Source organism: Zonotrichia albicollis, chromosome 17, assembly GCF_047830755.1.
Source record: "Zonotrichia albicollis isolate bZonAlb1 chromosome 17, bZonAlb1.hap1, whole genome shotgun sequence".
Classification (NCBI taxonomy): domain Eukaryota; kingdom Metazoa; phylum Chordata; class Aves; order Passeriformes; family Passerellidae; genus Zonotrichia; species Zonotrichia albicollis.
Window position 1 is genome coordinate 2266488 of NC_133835.1, and position 17438 is coordinate 2283925.

General features: G+C 43.3%; 1 protein-coding gene across 1 annotated transcript in view; it reads right to left on the bottom strand.

The window, feature by feature from the left end:
* Positions 1 to 428: 428 nt before the first annotated feature.
* The window catches only part of UQCC1 (ubiquinol-cytochrome c reductase complex assembly factor 1), a 45959-nt gene continuing 28949 nt past the window's right edge, over positions 429 to 17438 (bottom strand). Inside the window, exons 8-10 of the mRNA XM_005496219.4 lie at positions 6083 to 6160; positions 4599 to 4712; positions 429 to 1599 (exon numbers count right to left, since the gene is read on the bottom strand). Of these exons, the coding sequence (XP_005496276.2) occupies positions 1465 to 1599; positions 4599 to 4712; positions 6083 to 6160 (327 nt within the window). The 3' untranslated portion in view covers positions 429 to 1464. The remainder of the gene's footprint in view (positions 1600 to 4598; positions 4713 to 6082; positions 6161 to 17438) is intronic.

A 17438-nucleotide genomic window follows, 5' to 3' on the forward strand; every position in this document is an offset into this window, starting at 1 on the left:
AGAGAGGGGCTCTTTACATGCCCCATTTTATAACAAGTTAAACTGAGGAAGCTCGTTCTGGAAAAAAAAAAAAAAACACTCTTTTTTATACACAGAAGGCTCCCTAAAAGAAGATTTTAAAACAACCCCACAAGTCAGTGCTTGGGAGCCTCTGTGCTGCATCCCACTGCTTTTCACACAGGGAAGGGATGGCAAATATTCCCCAACACACACACACAAAGAAAGCAACTTGAGAAGGAAGAATAGTCACAACCAGGCACAGTTTCACTTTCACCAGACTAAGGAGTCACAAATTAAGGATTAAATTCATAAATTAAGGATTATCACCTTCTACTTTTGCTTAATACTTTTATTAGGAATAAGTCCTGATTTTATACGGTTTATTCTTATCAAAAGCACACATGGCACAGAAAACAAACACACAGCAATTTAACCCAGAATGACATTTATTATTGACTCAGATTTTGGACAGGAGAGAAATAAAAACTCTTTTTGCCACTGACCTGGAAACAGCCTGGTGAACCATCCACCCACACAGAGCACCTCAGCCTCTGCTGATCTCATCAGTGCAGCTCCTGCTCCCCTAATTACTGTGTTGGCACCATTCGCCTGCACAGCCATAGAAAGCTTTCACTGGTGTTGAAGGATCTTGCTAAAACCCCTGGACCGCTGCTGCAGGGGATGGAGGATGGCAGAGTCCTGTCCCAGGGACACAACAGGGATGTTCTTTTCATAAAGGAGTTCCTAGAAGACAATTCTACAAAGAATGTGGAAGTATCAGCAAGGCAGACTGAACATCAGGTTCTGGGGCAGCTTTTAGTGCCAGCCCAGCCAGAACTGGGGCTTTAATCTCCCTCAGACAGCCAAAGTCACAGAGGATTGCTGGGGACTGTGCATTATTCTTTGCATTCTCTCACCCTTGTGCAACAAAGCGGAGAGTTCCTAAAGGGGATTTTCACAGAAAACCCTTCAGAATGTTAAAGCAATTCTTAACTCCACTAATGCAAAGATGGACCATTCCATCTTGGCATCAGACATTTAAAATATATACTTAATATCTAAGTATGCAAAGCTCACATTTACAATTACAACCATTCAGGGAGCAGAGGACACCGCTGTGTCTCTGAGTAGCAGCTCTTTCAACAAGGCAAGGGACAGAAATGTCTTTTTGAGAGAACTCTACATCATGGTGAATACCTGGTTTCCTAAAGGCAGAAGGCAGCTCTGTCCATGTCAGCAAGGGCCACTCGGGTCCATAAAAAGGACAGAGGTTCTTAAAACAATGAGCATTTATTTGCAGGTGAAGATTCAGGAGTACGGCTGCTCAGGAGGCTGCCGAGGCACCACGGATGGGAGAGCTAATGAAATGTTTTCCTTCCAACAGCAAACTGTTCTTCCCAACCACGCAGCCTCAGCCCAGTCCCATTGCAGCCACGCTTCCCAAGCTGTCCTGGCACGTGGATCTCAGAGTCCTTCATCGTTGTACACGGGGGACAGGGGCTTGAGGATGCTGCGGGCGTTGCTCTCCACCAGCGGCCGCCAGCTCACCTCGCCCGTGAGCAGCAGATCCTCCCCGCTCAGCGCGTCCAGGTGCTGCACCTGCAAGCACAGCAAGTCACTGCCACGTGCCCACGGCCCAGGCAGCTCCCTCAGCAGCTGCACACACACACACCTCACTCCAAAAAGCAGCACAGCAGGGACATTTCAGCCTACTCTGCCATTTGGGTGAGGTGAACCTAAAACGGTCACTTCCGACTGCGAAGCGTCATGGCAAGGGCAGGATAAGGATCTGCAGATCCTCTGGAGCCACCTGCGTCACTGATGCCTCCTCTGAAGGTTTGGCAACAGGGCAAAGAGGAGCCAGCAAAGCTGCAGTGAGTCACTTCATCCTCCTGGTGGTTCCTGCAGGGAACACTGCCCAGGCCAGAGCCCCATGGAGAGCTCCCACCCTGCACACAGCCGAGGCCTCAGCCACAGAAAAATGGCCTGAGCAGGAGGGAACACCTGGGATTTGTCACATCAAAGCACATGAGCTGGAAAAGATGAACATGCAATGAATGCTCATCCTCCCAACAGAAGAATTCCCTGAATGGTTTGGGTTGGAAGGGACCTTAAAACCCACCCAGTCCCACCCCGTGCCATGGGCAGGAGCACCTTGCACTATCCCAGGTTGCTCTAAGCTCTGTCCAGCCTGGCCTTGAACACTTCCAGGGATGGGGCATCCACAACCTCTCTGGGCATGTTAGTTGGGACCTACTGTAATTTTAGGGTGTAATATAAGCAAGATTAAAAAAAAAGAACCCTCTCATCATATAGCAGAGGGTCAACTTGCTGCCACTGGTCACTCTAAATATGGGAAATGAGAAAAAAAAAAGCCATTCAAGGATGAGTCAAAGACAATCCCAGCACCATTAGCTCAGGAAGGCTGGGAGAGCTGACCAGGGGCACAGGACATGCTGTGCTGTCAGTGCGTTCTCCTCTGGCACCCACTAATAGCCACTGTTAAAGACAGGGCCCACAAGAAACTGGGGACAACCTGTACACAGTGTTATAGAAACAAAGGATAATTGGGCAAGGAGTTTCTCAACAGGGGAATGAACGACCCATGGTCACAGAGGGTCACACTGGGAAGCCACCTAAGCACAATGTCCTGTTCCTAACAGTCACCACCAGCAGCTTCCCCAGGAGGAGTTAAACACAGCACACAATGCTCTTTTCCTTGCTCATTTTCCCTCCTCTCAGAATCTGCTCATTCACAGATTTTGAGTCTGAAGCGGTTGTGGATTTAATAGCCCTGGGCAAACTTTTCTTCCATAAATCTTGCCAGTGGCTTTGGAACTCCATGTGCAATTGCAGCATCCCAACCAACTGTGCCAATGCTCTGTCCCCACACTCCTGTGTCCCTGAATGCCTTTCCTTCCTCACCTTTCACATGCCTTCAGGATTTCCCAGAGATGTCTCCCATTTTTTCTCCCATTATTTTTTGGGCAGGGGATTCTACCCATTGCTAAAAAAGGAGCAGTTTCACTGTCACCCTTAGTGCTCCTCTCTGAGCCTTCTTCAGGTAATGTTTGATCTGTTCTGGTGGTCAGCACCCAAACCAGACACATTATTCCAGCTCACAATGGCACCAGACGTGTAAAACTGACACCACAGCAGGATTTTATCCTCTATTTCATTCCCAGTAGTTCTGAGGATTTGTTTTACATTTTTTAAACACTATGGAGTGCTGAAATGACATTTTTATAATAGAACTCAAGGCCTCATTCCAGTTCAGAGCTCACTGGTGCCTATACAAAGCTGGGAATGTTTTCCTCAAGTGCACCACTGGTCTGCAGGAATGATCTGTCTGCACAGAACCTGCGCTCATTCCTCCTCAATGTGCCACATTTTCCTGCCTGATCACTCTTTCCTATTCAACTGCTGATTGCTTCAGACCTATCCTTTGCTTGAATATCCAGAAGTGCAACAAATTCCCCATCTGGCAAAAAATTATCCCAAATTACATAAGTTTTATATGTGCTTGTCCCCAGCAAGCTTTCCTACAGCTTCACCACTGAGCATCAGCAACCTTCAGCATTTAATTAAGCCAGTCCCTCCTGAGAATGCTCTGGCATTCCCAAAGTGTCCTCAGTCCCATAGGAAGCTCAGCCCTTTATTTCCCATTTTCTCAGTACAAACTTAAAATACTGTCTCTCCATACCTTTATCTGTTCCTGAATATGGTATTGGAAACATTAAGAGAATGATGTTGTGAAAGTTCTGGTCTTCAATTTCCCATCCAATGCCCTTCACTTTTACTTCATAACTGCTTTCTTTGGTGCCCACATGGATTTTATCCCACCAACGTTTCCTAGAGATCTGGTTCACAAAACTCCTCAGGGCTGAGAGGACAAACACTACTCAGTGCTGTCTCCTCCAGGTAATAACTGAAAGAATCAGAAATAATTCTGGAAAACAAACCCATTTGTTCCTTTTCCTCAAAGGTCACTAAGAGACTTTCAAGCTCTTTGTGCTATTTCACTATGAGGAGAATCCCAACTCTCTAACACTGGTAACAATTGTACAACAAATTTGCAGCCTATTTCTGGCACATTTTGTCAAGCCACTCTGTAGCACAGGTCCAGAAATAGCTGAGCAGGACCGCTTTCAATATTCCATTAATTTCTCTGCAGCCATTTGTCATCAAACTACAGCAATGATCTGTTCTCTCTGGTGACCAGGGACAGGGACAGGGCATGGCTGGAGCTGTGCCAGGGAGGCTCAGGCTGGATACCAGGGAAAGGCTCTTCCCCAGAGGGTGCTGGCACTGCCCAGGCTCCCCAGGGAATGGGCACTGAGGCTGCCAGAGCTGCAGGAGCTGCCAGGGGTGCCCAGGGTGGGGCTGTTGGGGTGTCTGTGCAGGGCTGGGGCTGCCCTGGCTGATCCTGGGGGTCCCTCCCAGCCCAGGACATTCCGTGACTCTGTAATAAATATCACCCAGTCTTCAGGTTTATCCTTTCTTCTCCTTAGAAGCGATCACTGACCATCAGAATGAGGTTTATGATGAGGGAAGCAGTGGAAGCTCCCCGAGCAGAGCAGAGCAGAGCGGGGCCGCACCTGTTTGCGCACGTACTCCACGAGCAGCTCCAGGTGCCGAGGGTCCTCACAGTTCCTGTTGAAAAGGTTTCTCCACAGAGCTGATGCCAGAACACGATCATCACACAGGATTCCCTAAAGGCAAGGACACAGGGGGATTAAAAACTGCACGTGAAGAAGGTCTGGACACGAGACACCCTCGCTGGTGCACTTGGCCCCTGGCCACGGCACCTGTCCCAGAGCCGCAGCTGCCGTGGGCTCTGCACATGGAAAGGCAGCAACATCACTCTTTCCCAGAATGGAAAAACAGCCCTGGACTTAAATTAATTTACAGAGCAGCCTGTAACCAATTTTCTGGCAAGTTAATTTGGAAAAAAACCTGGGTCAGGGTATTCCTAACGTCAGAGTTGATAACTGTATTTCTATGTTATGAAATCTTTACCATAAAAATGGTGATCTTACAGAGAAGGCAGCACCACCTCATGGGAATGTGTGAAGCCTACGACACTTTAAAAAGAAAAATTAAAGGATAATTAATCCAATGTTGCAGAACTGTAGTCTGGAGTTTGCTGTTTTTCTTGGCTTTTTATTTTTCATTCTAAATGAGAGAGAAATCCTGCTCATCAAGAACTATCTAGATTTTTCCAGTTAAATCAAATTTTAGCTTTGGTTTTTAAAAGAACCACATCCATTAATGTTTTTTGTTAAAATTCTCTTGAACTTTTATTGTCTTTTTAGATTATGTAGTGCTGTCACCACAGGCTCATAACTCCTGTCTTCTGCTGACACATTTACCAAAGGCAAATGACTTTAAAATATTCAGTTAAAAATTTTAAAAAGTCAATACTTGTCTTTAATCAAAGCAAACATTTTGTTTCCAAAAAAACTGTCAACAAAGCACAGGCAGACACATCTTGGCTATACTTAAAACTAGATTAAACCTTGCATGTGTAACACTGTCCACAACTCTATGAGGTTACATTTACAATATAATAATAATACAAATCACTGAGCAAAAATCAATATCATGATATGAATAAGAGCATCTGAAGAGCAACACTCACAAGAGCAAAAAATCCCAATGTAATTGTATTTTCCTCTTGAAGGTCCTGCAGACACTTGTGCAGAGTGGTGCTTTTGCCTCCCTGCCTTATTAGGTACTGCCTGTAAATATTCTTGCATAGACTCCCTATAAATACTCTATAAATCCTCTCTTTGCTTTCAAAGTACAGCTGAGTACAGCAGCATTCAGAGGGAGGAAATGACTTAGGGGTGGCCAGTAAGGGATGGTGAAGCAGCAGAAAGAACACCCTACCTTCCACACCCCTGGTTTAAATCCATATGCTTTGTGCAGTTTTCTTCTAAGAATTTTCACCCAAGGCTGCTTCCCTAACGTAATATTTCTCCAAAGAAATGGGCAGTGATGTCTTCCCCACCTGGACTATTCTGTGTTCAGGAATTAGATGGTTTACTTGTTGTACATTCCCTGAAAACAGCCTTCTTACCTCATCGTATCCAAACAGAGCTGCATAGAAATTTTCTGCCATCCTTTTCAAGTCTTCTTTTAGAACAGTAGAATTAATCTGAAAAACAAACCAGAAAACCATCAGCAGAGGCTTTAAGGAAGAGGTGAGGAGAAAATATCCCCAGTTTCACTGTGAGTGGACAAAGAGCCAGCAGTGCCCCAGCCCACCTGAGTGAGATTTGGCTGCAAGCAGGAGTGAGTCCCTCTGGAACCCCTTGGGACACAGCTCCAGCAGTTCTGACACACCTGAGGTTGGTGTGAGCTCACAACTGGCAGGAGCCCCCCAGCCCACAGCTCTGCCTCCAGCTGCAGGAGGGGAGAGAAAATGCTGCTGGGGAGTGGGAGGCAAAGCTGCCCTTGCAGGGGCAGCACAGCCCAAGAGCACGGGGACCCCTCTGTAGTCAGCTACTGAGCAGCTACTCCACACCTTCATCCATCCATAGAAACTCTTTGTTTTTCAATGGTTTTTTTGTCCCCAAAGCACAGACTGCAGGGATGGATGTGCTACGACAGTGGAAGTACAGGAATGCTGAAGACAGAGACCCCTCCCTGCCACTGCTCCTCCTGTGCTGTCCAGACTGACTCTCAGCCAGCAAGAACATGAATTCTGCCTCCCCAGCATCTCTAGCAGCTCAGACTCACAAGTTTTTGACTATGATTAAACTTCTTTCAGAGTCTGTGATGACACAGCAACTTCCCCCATGCTCTACGTGTGACTCAGTCCAAGTTCCACACTGACCTTTAACTAAATTTAGTAATTGCTTCAGTATTTGCTGGGTTGGCCTAAGCCACCCATTGATGTGAGAACTGACCCCATGTCAGCTTAAAATGGGACTGGACCAACTGCTGGTGCAGAGGGAGGGCTGAAATGCCTCCTGTGCATCTCCCTCACCCACACTGCCTGTCCCTCTTGCCTCTACTCATTACCTCTGCCAACAAAGTGATGCAGCTCCTCTCCCAAGGGCCCAGCTACTCTTTGGTAAAGCTTCTTCTTTGTACTGACTGCCATGAGGGATCCAAGAGACACAAGGCATTTCTTTTCTACATGCGCCAGAAGTACAAAAGAGGAGTCCAATAAGCCCTGCCCACCAGCAGGACCCAGGTGTGACACTGCACTCTGCAGAGAAAGGATTCACACACAGGAGACACCAGCCCAGCACATCCACCACACTGGGAACCTCTTGTCCTCTCAGTATCCTTATGAGTGTTCACCTTGGCAATTACACAACAGCTTTTCTATCAAAATATGAGTTCGTTTCTGTCAAGTGAACAAATTTCCAGTTCATATACTCTTCCCTTAAACCACTGTCTTTTTTCATCTGTCGATTTTTATAGCAATGCACATAGTGCAAACACAAGGAAAATTCCTTTTATGTCAGTTACTCATATTTTTCCATTAATATAAACTATTAAAATTCATGCAGATATTTTATAGGCTATCAAGATTTGGAGACTGGTTATTACTGAATGTTTAAAAAAAGAACTAAACATAAGAAATCAGAGGGTTAAATGATGACTGCAACTTCTGTAATGACTTAATTAAATTTTTATTGAGTACATAAACTATGATGTCATTTCTACCCAACCATGCTCAAACCTTCTATGCATGTCAGAGATCGTGGTTTTTCTCAATAGAACATACTTCTAAATAAGCTGCACTTCTACAGCTCTAATAAGGGGGAGCAGGTCTCATGTAACACACTCAATAAATTATCCTTCCATTTTAAACAAACAAATTCCATGAGTTATTATATATTTGCCACGCACTTTTTATGACATAATAAAAATGTTACCTCAAGGATTACTTAACACATACTACAAATGTTACAGCAGGCAACTGCAAGGGGCAAAGAAAACAAATAGTCCCATTACAGAGACAAGTCCTGGACTATACATCCCTGGGGAAGCAGCTTTCCCTACTAAAACCAAAGAGCAGCAGCTTTAGGTTAGCAAGAAACAGACTGATGAAGGAGATAAGCAAGTTAAACAAACATGGCAATAAATACGTCTTAAAAGACAGCTTCAGATAAAAAATCTGAGTTTGGGGATGGAGATGTATCTTGTGCAATGAAATGATATTTAAAGAAATATTGCAGTTTCTGAAGAATACAACTGGCATCAGTCAAGTACAAACACTGAAGGAAAAAAAATCCTTCTTTATAAATCAAGAAAAATGGGCAATTCCAAGGCAGTGTTTGCTGGAAGTGCTTCCTCTTTCAAAGCTTGTACAAGTTCTTGCCACTGGCAAGTTTCAGGATCTGGTTGGTTGTGATTCTGCTGACTCTTCCACAGTTTGTTATTAAGAAGAAAAACTGCTAGAGAATTCCAAGTGAGTAATTGCTAATAACAAGGAAAAAATCAGTAACATCTGGAGCTCTTCTTGGGACCTTGCCCCTTTGCCTTCCTTGGAGCAGCCCAGTGCAGAGCTGTCACTGGACAGATTTATGGGCTGAGTGACACAGGACTGTGTTAGCTCAAAACAAGGAATCCATTTTTGGTACACATCCCACCTTTACAAGACCTCTGAAACAAGGAAATGTGCAGCTAACATTATCTCCCTGCTACAGGTCACAACTGTTCTCTGAAAGGCTCCGTGAGCCTTTCTCTGGGAGCCTTTCTGTTCTGCCTGTGGGACAACTGCAGCAAGCAGCTGCTGGATTTTCCATGCCCCAGTGAAAAAACCATCCTCAGCCTCAGGGAGCTCATGTGCATCATCCCACAGCCACGTGCTGACGGTGACTCTGCAGCAAAGTCTCACAGAAGGTTTTGTATTCTAAGAAGATTTCTAGGGAAGTAAGAACTGCTCTCCTGTCCTGCTGGACACGTAGCCAAAGACCTAACACGTGGCCATGGTGTTTAAAGGGAATGCTGCTCTGGAATTAGCCCATGTTAGGGTCCTGTGAAGGACCAAGAGCTTCCTCTGGAAATGAATCTCCTCCTCCTCCTCCCCACCTGCTTTGGTTCACAGTGCAGAGCAGGATCAGTGTGCACAGACTGGAAGGTAACAAACGACAGGGCAAGAGGAACAGCCTCAAGTTGTGCCAGGAGAGGTTTAGATTGGACATGAGGGAAAAGAAAAAACAGAAAGATCTTTAAAACACTGGCACAGGCTGTGCAGGGCAGTGGTGGAGTCACCATCCCTGGTTCAAAAATTGTGTGGATGAGGCAGTTGAGGACATGGTTTAATGGTGAACATGCACTGACTGATGGAGACTGGATGGTGTTTCCCAATCTTCACAATCCTGTGGGCTCTGATGTGCTCTGCCTGCTCAGAGCCACCAGGCCAGGGGCTGAGGGGCAGCCCATCCCCTCAGAGCAGGACAGGGGAGCCCTGGCAGTGCCACTGCCCCAGCTGGCATGGCCACGGGCTGCACTGCCTTGGGCACTGCAACTGGAGTTTCTTTCTGCTTCAGCCTTTGCCAGCACGTGTTGCACCCTTAAGCTACTTTAACACATTAATCCTTCCATAGACTATAAAGCCAGAAGGGGCACTTCTAACTGCCCTGTACAAGCACTAGTCATTGAATTCCAGGCAGCAATTCCTCTCTTTAGGCTGCAAGTTATGCTTGAACTAGACTTTTTTATGAAGAGATTTCAGCCAGAAGAAATGATTAGATCATAGAACCTGACCCTCTGCATATCACAGACCATTACACTTCACCGAGTTCCCCCTGTACTAAGCTCACTAAGTTGTGTTTGGCTAAAGCATATCACCCTCACAGTTGAACATGTGTATCTCATTTCATATTTGAATTTTCTGGCTTGGGTTTCCACCCCCTCACTCTCATTATACCAGTCCTGCTGGAATAAATAGCAGGATTTATTCTGTACAATGTGCTTACTCCTGTACCTGTACAGGATGGATGTGCCAGCAGAGTCATCTCTTCAAACCAGGACTGGGCTCTTCCAGGTGTCACCCCACACCAGCAGCACCCTCCTGGAGTGGGCAAAGTTGCAACAGCAAAGCAGTGGTTGATGCTGACAGAGTACAAATTAATCCATGCCTTGTGCAAAACAAGTTCCACGGGTGTGAGGGCACTCATCTTGTCATGGCTGAGTCCACTCTGGGGGCTTCTGCAGCCCCACTGCCATAAACTTCAGCCACTCTCACTCACTTCTGACTGCTGGAGCAGGAATATCAGCAAAAGTTCCTCAAGGAGATACAGGACCAAACTTCCATGGTAAAAAAATGCCACTCCACAAATATTTAGGCTTTTTAATGCCCCCTCTCTCAAGCTGGAATAGGACAGAATTACTTGTAATATGGTTTATGTTATTTATAAATAATATGTAAGCACTTGCAGTTATACATGGGCTTTTTGAGTGTTTGCTCAAAACACTGAGTGCAAACACACATGACCTTAAATGGGTAAACAGAGCCCTTTTATTTCATCCTGTAACATCACAACTGCTTGCAGGACAGTAATTTTAACATGACTGAGACTGTAGCTAGAATAAAAAATATTAAATTAATAAAAAAGATTAGGAAGATTCCTGTAGCAAGCAGCCATAACAGCCAGCTCCTTCAGGCACATACTTGTGAAATGACAAAGATATTAAAGAAATTATTTTTCCAATCTTCAATTTTTGAGCCTTTTATTAAGTGCTCTGCTACTTTGTCTGCAAAGCAGATCACTGCTTGTAATTAGCCACAGCTTGAGTCCTGTATGTTTTAAATATTAACTCTTCTGATAAATTCTCTATTTTTTAATTAGAAGTAATTTTGTAATACACCTCCATAATCATTAACTTCAGAGAATAATCTTCAATATTCAGAGATAACCTACCCCAATATTCTTTTAACCTAGACAAAAGGTAAATGTTGGGGTGCAGCAGAACCAGCTCCTGCCAAAATCTTCAATCCATAAAATACAACATGTTCATGGAAAAAGTTGTGCATGCTCTACCTTCACAACAATTGTGCAATCATCAATAAGTTATACAACATTACCTACATCTTACAGTAAAAGCAGATGCTCACCCCTACCTTTCTGATACCCAGAAAATGAGGTTTGTTCCCATCTTGCAGTTTATTAATTTGGAAGCACTGCCATGGTAAGAATTACAGATGCAGAGCAGATCACAGCACAATCTGAACTGTATTCAGTGGCTTACTCCAAATTCCTGCTTCCCTGCAGAACGTGGCTGGCAGAGCTCACTGATAACCTCTCAAGAGAAGGATCAGGGAGAAGAGGTCAAATTGTTGGGCTCTGTCAAGTTGTGCTGATTCTCTGTAAGGTGAGCAGTTGTCAAAGGATTTTCTTGTAATGTCTCCCGAAAAACCCAGTTGCCAAAAGCCTAAAGCTAACCAATGTGTCTTTTTCTTCACTATTGAATTGTTCAATTTAATTTTTTTCTCTCAAAGATCCATTTCAAAACTGTAGCTGCCAAATGTGTGCACGTTGTTAAATAGGTTTTATGGACTTTTTTTTGAACACCTACTACAAGTACCTTTATCAGCATTGAATATTGCTGGTCATAATTATCTGTGATTTTTATTTTCATCTACTGTATTTTCTGCTAATTTGTACTTATCTGTTTCTGCTGAAAGACTTTTCAGAATGGATGCCACCTTTCCTGTCTCTCTGGTAATGTTAGCTCAGATGTTTAATTTATTTTAGTACTTCATGATCCCTGGAATTTTCATGTTATGAAAGGAATATAAACCAAAAGAGGAACCCTATTCTGCATAAGTCCATAATGAGCTGCATATAAAATGGTGTGCATAATTGTTACCTTTTGATCCCTGAACAAATCTAAAAGTAGTAGAAAACACACAGAAAAGACCATGATGACATGATGACACATATGAGCAAACACTCAGCAAACTTTTCAGGATGAAGTGAGGAAGAAGAGATGATGGAGAGGCAAAGTCATGATTGGTATCAAGCAGATAAACAAGGAATTATTGTCCACTGTGGATGTAGAAAAAAAATCTAATGAAATGATGAAATAATATGTTAAAATATAGGTGTTTTCTCATGCAATGCATTTAAGTGGCAGGAGTCACTGCCACAGGGCATTAAAGAGCAAAAATTATGGAAGAGGCAACAAAGGGCTGCACATTCCTGGATTCCTGTCAGTGATCCCTGTGCAGCTCTCAGGTTACTCGTTAGCGAATGCCAGGAGAATGTACCAGAAGGAACTGACCCACAGTTCTGCTTCTCATCCTTTGTCCCAACTATCTCTGGTCATTGGCAGCCACAGCACACACTGATCTTCATCTGACAGCAGCAGGAGCTCTGAGCATGTTCAGCTTTGTCCATTTTTTGCTGACCTTTGCAGATCCTGCTGGTATCTCTCCTCTCTGGGTCTCTGTTCTCTCCTGCCCTGACCTCCAGCAGGGCAGGCACAGCTCATGGATGATCCTGGACACCAGACTCAGGTCACTTTGCTGACTTGGCAGGAATTTCACCTGAAAAGTGCTAGTGCTATTAAAAAAACCTGCTCCCTTACCATAGCCTTTAATACCCTCATGGGAAGAGGTTACATTTTATGTAGCAATATGAGCAAGAATGATCCCGCTCATACCAAACAGGTCATCCTCCCCTCGGGGAAAAATACTTAAGAATATAAAAAAAAAATTTTCTCCAGAATTTGGGACCAGGACAAGCTTCTGTTGGAAGGAAACAGCAAGGCACCCATCTCCTCTCCTAAAAAAACTGTCCAAAAAATGTTTGTTTCATTTCAAATGGAGTGGCAATTGCTAGAGTCCATACAATTAGTCAGCAATTAACCAGCCTAATCCTTACTGCTACAGCCTTCATCCAGTGACAGAGGCCAGGATAAATGCAAATACTCACTATTACTATCACTTCTTCAAATTCATTTCTGTATGCCTGGCAGTCTGGCTGATTTGTGTTTGCTCCATCAGCCTCTCCTGGCAGGGCCCTGCTCGTACGTGACCTGTTTGACATTCTCCCATCAGTTCCACATTTGGGTAAAATTCTAATTTGAAGTCACATTGCTTTCACCTTCTACCAATATTCTGCACCTTCTGGTTTCAATCATAAGCTGAGAAAAACCCGATTTCCCCAAGCATTCCTCCTCCCCAGGGCTTCAAACACACACAGGCCACAGAACAGTTAACAGTTAAATATTTTCTTGCCAATATTTTAAGAGTGCAGAAGGTTCCAAATTGCTGGTAAAATAAACAATGCCAGACTGTGAAAACTCCTGCCTGCCATATACTCTGATGTTAACAAGAGTTTCTTTATTACTGTAACCTTTCAGAAGAGAACAAAAATTATTTCTCTACCCTAGTTCTGCCCTCAAGTAAAAGGCAAAGGAGGAAAGCGAACCATGAAAAGGCTGCAGGGTAAGATATTGTGAGTTTTCCATCTTACTTCTGCATTTCATTCAGATTTGATACTGCTGTGAATAAATAAACTTCCAGAAGATCCTAAAAACATGGGCAAGGATTTTTCCTTACACAGTTTCCTGAATAACATGGATTAAACCTACATATGGGTTATCTTCCCTCCTGCAAGGACATAATAAAACAGGAAATACAAAAGGGTAAATTTAGCATGCTCTCAAGGAGACACATTATTTTTAAGCTCTTGGTACCTGGCTTTGTCCTCTGGGGCTTTAGTCCTGTATTTCTACCAATTACAGGGACTCTGACACTTCCCCACTTTTAAAGAACGAAGTCTTCACACAGCACCTCCAAAGAGAACTGCTGGTACTCAGCATCAGTGAGACAACAGAGCTCAGGGGAACCCCCAAAACCCCTCTCCCCCACAGGCCTGCCTTGTGCTCCCTGCCAGGCCCTGTGAAAACCCACTCACACCAGGGCTGCTCATTTCACATTACAGACCAAGGCTGCAGGGACCCCAATTGTCCCTTTTTGTGTGCATTTGCCCTCCTGGCCACAGGGCTTCCTGAGTAACCTGAAAATCAACATGATGAACACTTTGCTACCAACTAAGAGAGATCTCCAAGATTAGATATGCTGGTATTTTAAGCTTTGGCATTATTTCCTGACCTTTGAATGAAATAAAACATTCAAGCTCTTACGGAAGTGTCATCGGAATTAACTAATTAACAGAGACAAAGCAAGTGCTGTGTAAGAGCAGGAAGAGAAGAGGAAGATTGAGGACAGAAAAAGGAATAGAATCCATTGAGATTCCCAGACCAGAATGGAAAACAGCAAAGCACCTCAGCTTCCCTGGATGTGTACAGAAGAATCCTGTGCTGTGGCTTTAGTAGGGCTGTAAAAGAAACCAGAGGAGTCAGCAAGTGTGGCAGCAGGCACTGGGATTACTGCAGGGATTGCACTTGCACTTCCTGATCATTATCTTTTCTTCTCCTCTGGGAGCAGCTACCAAAGGCAGTCAAAAAAAGTTTCAAAGAGCTGCCAGTTCTGTAAATGGATAAAATGGGCCAGAGGACTCAGAAAATGGAAGCAAGAAATAAACAAAGCTCCAGCAATAAAATACAAGACTTAATCCTGAAGTGGAAGCAGAAGATATCAGTGACTTTCTATCTGCAGAGAAAAGCACAAGCAACAATGTGATTAAAATGTATGGGAACAACAGAGCAGCTCTCAGTGGTTTGTTTGGCTCAGTTTAGAACAGACTCTGGTCTTGGTATTATTTCTGTTTTTATGGAGAAGTTTGAAAGCACATTCTGGGGGAAGAACCTTACCTATATAACAGACATAGAGCAATATAACACTGAAAAATACATAATTCTGAAAAAAAAAAAGGTATCTCTAGAAAAGGTGCCACAAGGCAGCTTCCAGTGTAATTCCTGCTGGCACTCAAGCAAGGCACAGAACATGCCAACAACACCACCTTACAGTAACAGGATCCAACACATCTGGGAAATTTAAATTGATTTTTTTGTGCCAGAATTGATTTTTTTATGCCAGAAAACTGGGGCAGGCCGTCTGAAGAGAACCCAAGCATTTATTATTATACATTGATTTCAATACCAGGTATCCTCAGCATGGCCCAAACATTTCAGCCAGGTGTGCTGGTTCCACAGATGCTGTCTCTAGAACAACTACATAACAAACAATTTGAGAAAGAGACCCATATTTCAAAACTCATGCTGGTAAAGCTACATTTACATCATTACAGTTTGTTCCAGACATCATCACAGCTGAGATAATTCAAGGTAACATTCCATGCATGTGTACTATCCTACGTATTTAAGTTATTAAGATTTCCAGAATCAAATTTACTGAATTTCCTCTGGAAAAGTACCTACTATTATTCATCCATGAAATGACAAAGTACTGGAAACTTGATGTGAACTTTCAAGCTCTTTGAGAAAAGATCAAGGGTTGATGAACTTTTTTTGGTGATGTTCTTAAAACAATAACTTCAGGTAAAACTAATCATACAATGTCTGGTATCCTATTTTTAAAAATCCACAAAAACTATACAGAACAATTTTCTACCTCACTACTCTGGCAAGGGTTTAGTTTCTTTGTTGTTTTTAAAGGGAACTAGAAACTGGTGAAATTTTATATATTCCAACTGGTCATCAAAAATCATAACATTTTTCTCCTTAAAATGTCCTAGTAAAGCATTTCAAAATATACATAGATAATTTAAAACTCAAACTTCTCTTCTTTAGTTTTATAGATATTTAAAAACCTTTTTCAACTGTACTGAACACTATCCTCTGTCTCATATCCCAGTCCATTTCCTGAAACAAAATCAATACTTTCTCTGCAATGTTTTGCTTCAGAACATTCCCTTCATCCCAATACCCCATTCCAGCCCCAAAATACTGCACCCACTTTCCTCCTGCCCCATTCTCTCTCAAAAATGTCGTTTCATTTGATATCCTGTGTATCCAAAACTGACTCCATGACTTCCTATCAGATTTTAGAGCAGGCCTGGAGAGGACCCCTGGACATCCCAGGACAGCAGCTTCCCACTTCAACTCAAAGATCAAGTTCTATTTTAAAATTGTATCCATTTTACACCCTGTCCTCATCCTCTAAAGCCATTTCACAACTTGCTGGTCTCACCCTGACCATGCCTTCTGAGTCTTCAGTCACAAGCCTCAAACTTTTTGTTCTCCACAGTAAGAATAACTTAAACAGAATGAAACTGAGTTTAGGAAATTCTGTAGCTCCTGTAAGGTAAATAAGCATTTTTAATCAACTGAAATTTTCTAATTATGAAAAAAGTATCAAGACAGAAAATAGTGCTCAAGTTCCCAGAGCCAATTTCAGCTCTCAGTTACACGTATTGATTCTGATGCTGTTACTTCAGATGTACATGAGTGTAATTGAGAGCAAATTATGGGTCACTGGGTATAAACAGCTCCAGCTAAAAGTGTAACAAAGGCTGTATTGTGCTACACACAGCAGAGCCAATAAACGAATTCAAAAGACACCTAGATGTGTTCCTGGAAAAAAAAGGGGGTAGGAGCCTAAGTGGTCTGGTGGGAAAACAGGAAAGTGAGATTATGACAAATTAAAACAGGTTTGGCACACTGGGCTGGAGAGCCCCTCCTAGTCCTATCTCTTTTAGAACGTTAATTTATTATAAAATGAATGGGCAGCTTTTAGAACATTTATTAATTATAAAAGGGATTGTCATTTTGCACTGAAAACAACTTTAATTCATTTCAGCAGCAGAATGCCACCACCACAAACCCGACCAAGGCAGGTAAAGTGAGCCTGCAACCAGTTACAAGTATTGGAATAAAGCCTGGTGGATCTTCCTGAGACACCACAGGGTTTGTACCCAAAAGTATTAGTGTGGGGTGCTTGGAGGAGGGAGAAGGGGTGTGGAAGTTTTTTAGGGTTGGGATTTTTGAGTGGCTGAAAGTCTGCTATTTATTTAATTTATTTTTTTATTTAACCCTCATATCTCCTGCCCTGTTATCAGCTGAAATCCTGTTCCAGGGAATACCCACATGTCCTTCCCATCAACTCTGCAGCTTCATCTAAGGGTATTAAAACACACTTAAACTTTTATCACAACTTTTAAATCCACACTTTTACTAAAGCACAATACTGATATCAACCAGGTTCATTCTCAGGGGGCTCCAGAACTCCCTCAGGGAGAAAACAGCAGCAATGTCCAGTCCTGAGAGAATTCCCTCTGCAAACTGACGAGGCAGCTGCCAGCTTGCACAGTGCAAATCCATTCCCTGCAAGCCACGAGGTGGAGATCTCTGGCAAAGCAGGATCCAAAGGAAGTCTTTTACCCAGCCTAATGTTACTATTAACACTTGGAGCCATTGCATCAAGCCAATTTTTCTGTTTGTTTTTAAAGTTTGATAGAAATGTCACTAGTGGAAAAATTAAGTAAAGAGCACTGGTTAGCCACAGAACTGGACACACCTGGCTGCAAACCCACCAAAAG